General features: G+C 41.0%; 1 protein-coding gene across 2 annotated transcripts in view; it reads left to right on the top strand.

Moving 5' to 3' along the window:
* Positions 1 to 2,378: 2,378 nt before the first annotated feature.
* Positions 2,379 to 9,509, top strand: part of LOC137185717 (calsyntenin-2-like) — a 246,500-nt gene continuing 239,369 nt past the window's right edge. For both annotated transcript variants that reach the window (XM_067594044.1, XM_067594046.1), the window contains exon 1: positions 2,379 to 2,853. In XM_067594044.1, the coding sequence (XP_067450145.1) occupies positions 2,790 to 2,853 (64 nt within the window). In that variant the 5' untranslated portion in view covers positions 2,379 to 2,789. The remainder of the gene's footprint in view (positions 2,854 to 9,509) is intronic.

The following is a 9,509-nucleotide window of genomic DNA, read 5'->3' as shown; positions in this document are numbered from 1 at the left end:
AATGATTTATAGCAACTCTAAAGCATACAGTAAATAACACACACACAGTGAGAAAGAAAGAATGTGTGTGCTTTCACACAAATTTTATAAACAATAATATCATTTCTTGCGGGTATAGTGCTGTTTCCTCACTGGGAGGTCAGCTGGGAGGTCATTATGTTATAAAGATGCTGCACCACAGACTTTCTTGGTTACTTGGTCTTGGTTGTTGGTAATTAGATTATACACAAATGTGACAAATGTGCACCACTAATGTGCAAAATCAACAGGGTCCTGCATTATTACATAATGTTGTGGCCATGTCCTTATTATTATTATTATTAACATCATTGCTGGTGGTGTCATAGTAGTTTTTTTAATAAAAACAACTGATATGCACTAAATAAATTTAGTCTCTCTGTGCTACAATATATACAAGGGTAACACAGTTATTTCCCATATTGTCCAGTGGAAGGTTGTTTCTTCATGCAAAATTGATTTCTGGTTTAAAATCCAATTAAAAGGTTTTATCAATCACACTAAAAATCACTGGATTAAAATTTCACCCAGTTTGGGTCAATATTGCAGCCATACAACACTGGCTTAACTTCACCCAGTAGCAATGTTATATTGATCCAGTCACACAACAAGCTTTAGCTAAAAACAGTCACAAATGTATTGTTTCTTGTACACAATGATCTGCATATGACATTAAAAATATAAACAAATTATTAACAATTAATAACAAACCGTGACATGTCAGTTAAAAAAAGAGTAGAGTAGATTATAACAAGCTTTAAATTAAATAAACAACCCAACAGAAAAACACTACAACTAGGTCAAAACAACCCCTTGTCTTGAGTGGCTTTCTGGGTAACATTAACCCAGTCGGTGCTATATTGACACAAACTGTGTAAAATCTCCTCTGTTTATGTAATCTAAAGACATCAGGAGGGTTAAAAAATATTACAGTGGAATTTATATACTCCTCATGTTGCCGAGGTCCCCTTGGGGTTCCAGCACCTTTAGTTTGAGAGCCAGATGGTTCTCTGTTGCCTTTTTGTACACCAGCCAAGGAATGCCTTTTTGTTGGCTATACACCACTTAGGTCATTTCACCGTGAAAAGGAATTTAATTTCATCACTGGATGGTGTGGATTCAAATCTGTGTATTGTCATCTGTTTGTATTAGTTTCTTCCCCTTTAGATAACGCTGGCAATATTTTCTCTGCCTCCCAGAATAATCCTTAACCAGCAGAGATAGTCCAAGAGAAAAGTTCCTTTGAGATAGGCTACTCAGGAAAATTGAAAAAGTTATTATTAATCCTACTGCCCGGCTCCAACCAAAAGGAAAAAAAAAAAAAAAAACAAATACACACACACTCACATGCATGCCAACACTCGCCCACACACACACTTTCACAGACAAACTGAAAGAATGAAATGAGGATTTTTTTTTATGAAACACAGGAAACAATAAAGCTCTCTCTAGTAAAATGAGCCATGTAGCTTAGAGATATTTTAATTTAATTGCATATTTCTGAAAGCAATGAAGAAGATTTGAAATATAAGTAGTAAATGCTTCCTTCATGATAAGATAAATATAAGGCTAAATGCCTCAGCATTCCAGTTATATTAAAGTCTGTCTATCTTTGCCTCTTTTCCTCAGAAAGGCTGAGTCAAAGTGTTTAGGCTTAAAGCAAGTGATATCCTTTAGTCCAGAAATATCACTGCTGGTGAGCAGTAACAAGAAATTCAGAAATGTTGTCTTAAGGGGGAACAGAGGAAAAAAAAGGTGAGTTTAAAAGAAAAAAAAAAAAAAACAGGACTTCTGCACAGAGAAGTCTTGGCCTACATCAGGCTGATAATATTCTATTTCTGCTGTAGCATGCACGACGAATTAAAACAGTTTCATAATGGTATTTTAGGGAGATTAATTACATCCTCAGGCTATTCCTGACGAAAAATACAGTAGCCTATTTCAAACACGTGTCTGTGGTTACTCATTGTGAGCCTGCAGTGACTGTATGTATTATTATAGCATTATTACATTGCACTTAGTATTATTTGGTGAGTTTATAAATGTATGGTAATGGCATTTTTTTTTTTTTTTTTAAAAAGACGCTATGTTTGATTTATTGCAAATGCATGACATCAGGCATTTAATATCCCGATATTTTCTTTGGGGGACTTGTTTATGAAGTCGTTTTAAACAAGGTGGTCAATGGCCCAGACCGTGATTTTCAAACTATTTTTTCATTATGGATCCCACCTCAGCGTGGCAGACTCACGGCGAAGTGGAGTGGGTTGGGATGCTCCAAAGATACAGTAGGAGATGGGAGGAGGAGAGAGAGGAGGGCGGAGGATGAGAGAGAGACAGAGAGAGACAGAGAGAGAGAGAGAAAAGCGCCTGAATCCATCTCTCTCCTCCCTGTGACGTCGGACGGTGTGGTCCCGGGGTGCGCTGCTCTCTGGTCCCGTCTCAGCAGAAACCACTTTAGTTGCTGCCTCGACCGTTCACTCAACCTGCGGTGCGACGCGCACGGTGCGGTGCGGTGCGTTGCGGTGCGGTGGTGTGCGGATACCCGGTGCCCTTCTTCTACTCCACGCTGCCTGCCTTGTCCCACATATCAGTGAACTGTTTCCACACTGCTTGAAGAGAGAGGAGAAAACTGAGGCGTTGAATAAGAGGGAGAGGGCGGACAGAAGGAGAGAGAGAAAAAGAGAAAAAACAGAGAAAGAAAGAGGAGAGAAGAGGAAAGAGGTCGCCGCGGTCCCTCTAATTTCCCGGTCTGAATCTCCACCGAGAAGATGCTGAGACTAGCCGGCGTGTTGGCTGTAGTGGCTCTGGGGTTGAGCGCCGCTCACACCAAAGGTACGGTAGGTGAAGGGCAACTTGCTCCGTGAGGTGCGCATCTGCGAGTGCGCTACTGCTTTATTATAGGTGTCTGTGGCCGGAGAGGCTGTGTGTGGATGCAGGGAAATGTCCATCTGATACAGATAACGGACTGCTGGCGCTGATTACTGTCTGTGTTTCATGTTCTTTCCTCGAGAAGATAATTGTTATTTTCATATAGTGTTCTTCTGTGGACTTGTGGAAACTGGGCACTTAATAGTTACTGTATAACTGTACAGTCCTTAATGGTACTTGAGGGTATTTGTTTTATATTCTATGTCATCAAGTACACTATAGAGACAGTGTGTCGTTGGTGAGCTTACCCTGACCTTATTATAGCCTATTTTTGTATTAATCTCATGAAGGATCACTATAATATTCTTTAGGGACTTGCAGTTATGTTGTGGTGTAGTATCCTCTTCATATTTTGTTGCAACATTACCAGTATTTTTTGTAAGGGGCTGGATGGTTGGATGTAGGACATATTTGAAACATACTGTTATCTTTTGAGATGTTTTATGAGACTTGGTTCTTTCCAAGGGCATAGGTTTGGTTTTCACGTTGGTAGGGACATTTTTTTGTCAGATGGCCAAAATAATCGTGTATGTGTACTTGCTCTCTATCACTCTTTTCTCTTTCGTAGGCACATGTGCGCACACACATACACACATAAAGAGCCCGACTCTGCAAAATGTTTACTTTACTGAATATGCATTTGTTGACTTGTCTGAAACCAGACTTGTATCATGATTTCATCTCTAATTTTTTACATTTTATTTTATTGAAAGACTACTTAACTATAAATCTGAGACCAAAATGAATATTTTAAAATAACAGATCAAAGACTGTTGTAATAAATGTTAGAATAAAATAAATGTGTAGAAAGCTGTGGGTAATGTGCTGCTCTGTAACTCGCTGCTGGAAGGTTTTCAAACCTCACCGGAGATTCTGTCCTTTCAGTTTGTGGATGTGGTCGACATAACTCAAGAGTTTAATGACAGAGTCACCGTGATGCTCAAACCTGCCTTTAAATCATCTTAAAAACTTCTATTTGTATTATTTTTCATTCAGCTCCTGAACTTAAGGCTAGATCTTTCACTGTGACATCAGAGCTCACCTGAGAGGCTGCAGCTCACCTGTCTGTGTGTGTCTCAGTGCTGCTCAGGCTGCTGCTGACAGGATTTTCACGAAGTCAGTCAAATCATTTAGCTCATAAATAATGTTCATGTCTTAATGACACATATGCAATAATAACTCTGATCTTGATCCACTCATGGAAAAGGGGAGAGATGGCATTAAATAGTAAATATTTCTCCCACTAATTTCAAAGATGAATGTTTGGATTAATTACAGAACATTCTTATTAACTGAGCTCAACTGTTAATGACACTTTGGTTCATCTTTTAAAAAAATGTCTTAATTTGCTTTTGGGAGGAATTTTCACCAACAGTAATAAAGTTGTTTAATTAAACAAAATGTCTGAGCAACATTTACAAATCAGCTAACAACACCCAATGCCTGAAATTAAATTTAATATCAAATGATCTTAGTTTTGTCCAGTGAAGTCGTTTTGAATTCTGTGACGTTTAGAACGTTATAAATACTAACGCTGCAGATTCTCCACCTCACCGACTCCACTACTGCTGCTGCTGCTAGTCAACAATGCGTACAGCTTGAAGTTGTGGGTTGCTAGATCATCAGGTCAAGTATCCCCCATATCCTGCTCTTTCACTCTTTATCATAAAACACCACGTTTTTGCAGAAAACACACAAACCTGACAACACTGCAGAGATCTTACCATTAACCAAAATAGGGAGAATCCAGCAACACCTTGATATTGGTAGGGACGTCTCTCTACCATCTATAACCAAATATACGCCCACAGTTCTTTCTATCCAGCTCTATCTTGTACTTTTAGGACTTCCAATGCCTTCCAGCACATTTGAAACTGAAAATGGCCAAAACATGATTAAAACATTAGTGTTATCAGTGCACATGGGTCCTATAATTTGCTTCTTGTGGACTTAAGAAAACACCCACGTTAAACAGAATTTACACAACTCACTTCAGGGACAGGGAAGTCCAAATTTGAAAGCATGATCAAATAACTCTGAAAGCTATCCTTGATCCTATCCTGTCCTAATATCCTTCAGAAATAAATCTGCAACTGCTGCAACCACAAACTTTGATCAAACCTTCTGAAATCATGTGCATTATGTAAATGAAGCATTGGTGGAATTTATCAACAGGCTAATTTAATACACAGCCGCAATTTGCTCATTAAAATTTCAAAACACGTGACAAATAATCCCCAAAGCCTAAAATATACAATAATGACATTCAGATGTCATAAATGTGTGCCATGCTGTTGGCAGTTTTGCTTCACCGCTAAGCTAATTTTAGGTCTACCAATATCCCCATTGCAGCGGGACTGCTCAATTCTCCAGTGAGCACGCCATGTGCCGTGGGTAAGCGGGTAAATGCGGCAACAGGTTCGTGCTAATCAACTCCCCGTAGACCAAGGCTGGCTTTTACACAGCAAAATAACAAGGTGACACCTGTCAGTTTCGTCTGGCAGCCGGGAGACACCATAAGTGTGATAAGCTGTTCATCCTCCATGCCTCCTGACACAGGGAAGAGCCTCCCTGCTGGTCGGCTGGCTGCAGCTGCAATCTTTGTTCCGTGTGGAAGGAAAACATATGCTTACAGACCTGCTGCAGACCGTGACCTGACCTAGAGGTCAGGCTTTTGCCTCATATGCACTTTCATTTTAATAGGATTTACTTGCAAGTAATGGGGTGACTATCATGTGCTCTTTCTCTGAGGATCTGTGTGCTTTCGTGTCCATGCAGGGAATGTGATGTTACCTGTTTGGGTATATTGTGCATTATCCTTAATAGTTTATACATATAATATAGCACGGAATAACAGGATAATTGCATTGTCACAACTTTATTTTTTGTATCTGGTGCTCGGCTGTGGAGTAAACAAATTACTGCCAAGTCAGGGGGGGTGGAAAAACCAAGCACACCATGGTTCTAATTGAATCCCCAGGGCCACTGTACAGTGCAGTTAAATCCAGGAGAAAATAAAAGTCTACTGTCTTCAGGATCAGTCTGCTTACTATCTGTTGCTACACTGTCCCTCGCCGTTTTCCCCTGTTTCCTGTCACAGTTGGCAGAAAGCAGAACTCATGAAAGACAACAAATCCAAATCGTTTCCTACTTCTTACCCCTGAATCCGTTTCTCTGTTTCAGTTTTCCGAAATGACAACTGAAATAGTGCGTCCATGTCAAGTGTGGCGAAGGATCCGCCTCCTTAGCGCCAATATGCAAAGCTGTTTTCAAGATAACTTTGAAGCACTGCTACTCCTGTCATTTTCTGTTTAGCCACCGTTTCATTCCAGGAGAGCGTGGACGTGCAACTTCCTTTAATCACCGTCACCCTTGAGTCATTCATTCAGACTCAGCGTGCATGTGCGTGTGTCTAAATGTGTGTGTATCTACTTAGTATGTGTTTCAGAGTTGTCAGTAATCAGTGCTTGAAGTGCTAACATCCCCTGCTGTGAGTGTATGTGTGTGTGCCTGTGTGTGTATGCATATGTGTAGGTGTGTGTGCGTGGGCTTGCATGCGTGGTAGAGTGATAGAGTGCAGCCAACATGTTGACAGCCGCCAAGTATGCAAAAATGGGCGAGGAGGTGATGTCGTTTACAAAGGAATTATTGCATTCACAGATACATGCTGTGGCTCAAACGATTTCCCCAGGACCGACCGTGTCGCTGCTCGACAGGGAGAATCTTCTGGCAGCGAAGCAGAAAGAGCTATAGAGTTTTTGCCAGTGCTGCCCGGAGCCCCGCTTCTGTGTAATTCCAAGCAATATGAACTCTGAATTTAGATAGCTCATTACCAGCACTGTGTATTTTAATTCAGCTACCCACTGTGTGACTCTTTGTTGGTGGAACCTTTTTGCTGCTTTATTATATCCAGATAAACACACTGTGCATTTTTCCTGTCAGTAAACATGCAAACAGTTAGAATGTAATATTCCGCTCCAGGAAGAGGCATCTCAGTAACAAACTTTAGGCCGTGGCTGGTCTGATGTGTGCTGGTGAAGTTGCAGGATTAATTGACACAGGTCTTATAATTTATGGTTTTCCATATAGGGCTTCTGTATGTGTGTCTGCGTGTGTAAGCTGGTACTTTTGTGTGTGTGTGTGTGTGTGTGTGTGTGTGTGTGTGTTCGAGGGATAAAGAATGCCAAGAGGATAGTCGTTTGTAGATCCCTTTAGCAAATAAAAAAGGTGGGTGACAAAAAACAAGAGGCAGATTTATGTCCCCCCCTTTGGAGAGAGGAAGTGCATTATGGGAGTACTCTATAAATTCTCCAACGAGGCATGTGACACAGGATGCGGGACAAATCCTGCCTGGCCCGCCGCGGCCAGGGGAGGCAGGGCTCAGAGACATGGAGGAACATCACAGATTTTTTACAAACTCTGCTTTGTCTTACGGTTTCAAAGCTCCGCTGATCTCGGTACGGCCTTGCGCCATTTGAGGAGTGGGAGGGCTTAGCGGCTGCAGCGATGGAAGAGCACCAAACCACTGATCCCAGCGCGGTTCTACAGCCATCAGAGACATAAGATACAGCGCAAGAGAGAGTCAGGGTGGATAAGTCTTGGAACAAGCAGGAGAAGGAGGGTTCCTGTGATCCTGTCATTACTGTTATGAGTTCAGAATGAAGCTCTGCTGCAAGCCTTTAGTGCGTGTGTCATTTTAGTGAGCAAATATAGTTATTATTGCAAATGAGAAATCAAGCCTTTTCTTTCCACCTCAATGTAAACTCTGTGATCAATTTAAAGTAGTGATGAGTGGGTGTTTGTTTTCTTCTTTCAAACATGCGCAGAAAGGCTGAACTGAAAGGAAGTTTTGTCCCTGAAAGCTATTATCAGATCGTAGTGTAGTGTGCTTATCGAAGATATTCCACTGTGGCCTAAACACTTACATCTTCCTCCACCTTTACTCTATATACAGTATCTGACTCCTTTTCCTCTACCTCCTGCATTTCTGTCTCTTCCAACTCTATTGTCTTTTTAGGTGAGAAAAGAGAGAGAGGGTTTTAGGAGTGTGTGCGAGCATGTGGTTCAGTAGCTGACTGAACTGGATGCACCGCACAGTGAGTGGGTGTCTCATCTTTCTCTTCCTTTTTTTTTCCTTTTGGTTACTTTGAGTGGTCATGGCTGACCGTACTTGGCAGCAGATATTCAGACAGCCAAGGCCCATTGATTTGCCCTACAATTGTGAAGGAGAAAGAGAGAGAGAGAGAAAGAGAGGAAGAGAGAGATTATTTAATCAGAGACAAGGCCGGAGTTGCTTTTGCAGAATTGAGTTAAGATCTCCTGTGTCTTTTTGAGGTGCATTTGGAGAGAGCAAAGGAAAGGGGATGAAAGGGGATGGAGAGGGAAGAGGAAAAAAGGAAAAGCAAAAGAAAAGGAAAGGAAAGAAAAAGGGGGGGAAAATGATAGTTTAGCTGAAAGGATAAAGGAGATGATTCATAGTTCCGTCTTGACCTTGAAAACAGAAGTAGAGAAAACAATCTCATCGCTGGGTTTTACAGCTGTTGCTTTAGTTTTCGATCCTATCATGTGATCTTCATGTTCAAATTTCCATTTTTTTTACCTGCGCCTAAAAAACTTTTTGTCCATGCTGGCTTAAAAATGGTAAAAAGAGATGTTTTAGTGTAGTTTAACAAGCCTTTTGCTGAACAATGACCTAAAACATAGTTACAACAGTAGCACTGGAGGAATAAATGAATAAAGTCAGTGAACTGTAATATTTTTTGACAGCAATACCTATTTAATGATAGGTAACGTTAGCTAACAATCGCCACCATGAGGCACGGGTCACACCAGAACAAGTAATGCTGGAATGGCAAAGCTTTTTATTTGAAGGAATGAATGTGTTACAATATGGCCAAAAGTATGTGGACACCATTGAAACTTTATGTGATTGTTGAAAATGTCATTCCAAATCTGTGGGCACTAATTTGCAGCAATAATAGGCTCCACTGGTTTGAGGGTTTCCACAAGAGTTTGGAACCTGGCTGCAGAGATTTGTTAGCCACAAGAGCATTACTGTGGTCGGCCACTGATAAGACCTGGCTCACATTGCAAGTCATCCCAAAGGTGTTTTTTGGGGGGGGGTGGTCATTGCCACAGTTGCACAGTTGGAAATCCAAACGTGAGTTGATTTAGGCTCAATATTGTGTCAGTTTACTCAATACTGTAATCTTTAGTTACTGCTCACCATTAGTGACACACATGACACATACAGAACTTTAATTTCTGGAATTGGACTAGGGTGGGGCAATCATTTCTATTTTCATATTGATCAATCGTGGTTACTCCGATCACTAGGGGGCGGTGGGATTAGGAGGGGTTGGTGGGAGTTACGTCACAGCACATGTCTACGTCTGTGCTTGGTATAACAATATCACACCATCAGGTTCCATTTAACATTATTATCTTATCTTTAATATCACAATCCATATCCATAACCTTAATTACTCTTATGGAGTGCAGAGCAAAGTTTTGGTGAGTAGGCATAGAGAGAACGGAGATGCGGGGTGTCAGATCCATGG

Source organism: Thunnus thynnus, chromosome 7 (genome assembly GCF_963924715.1).
Source record: "Thunnus thynnus chromosome 7, fThuThy2.1, whole genome shotgun sequence".
NCBI classification, from domain to species: Eukaryota; Metazoa; Chordata; class Actinopteri; order Scombriformes; family Scombridae; genus Thunnus; species Thunnus thynnus.
The sequence above is the reverse complement of the archived record's forward strand: the minus strand, read 5'-3'. Positions and strand labels throughout refer to the sequence as shown.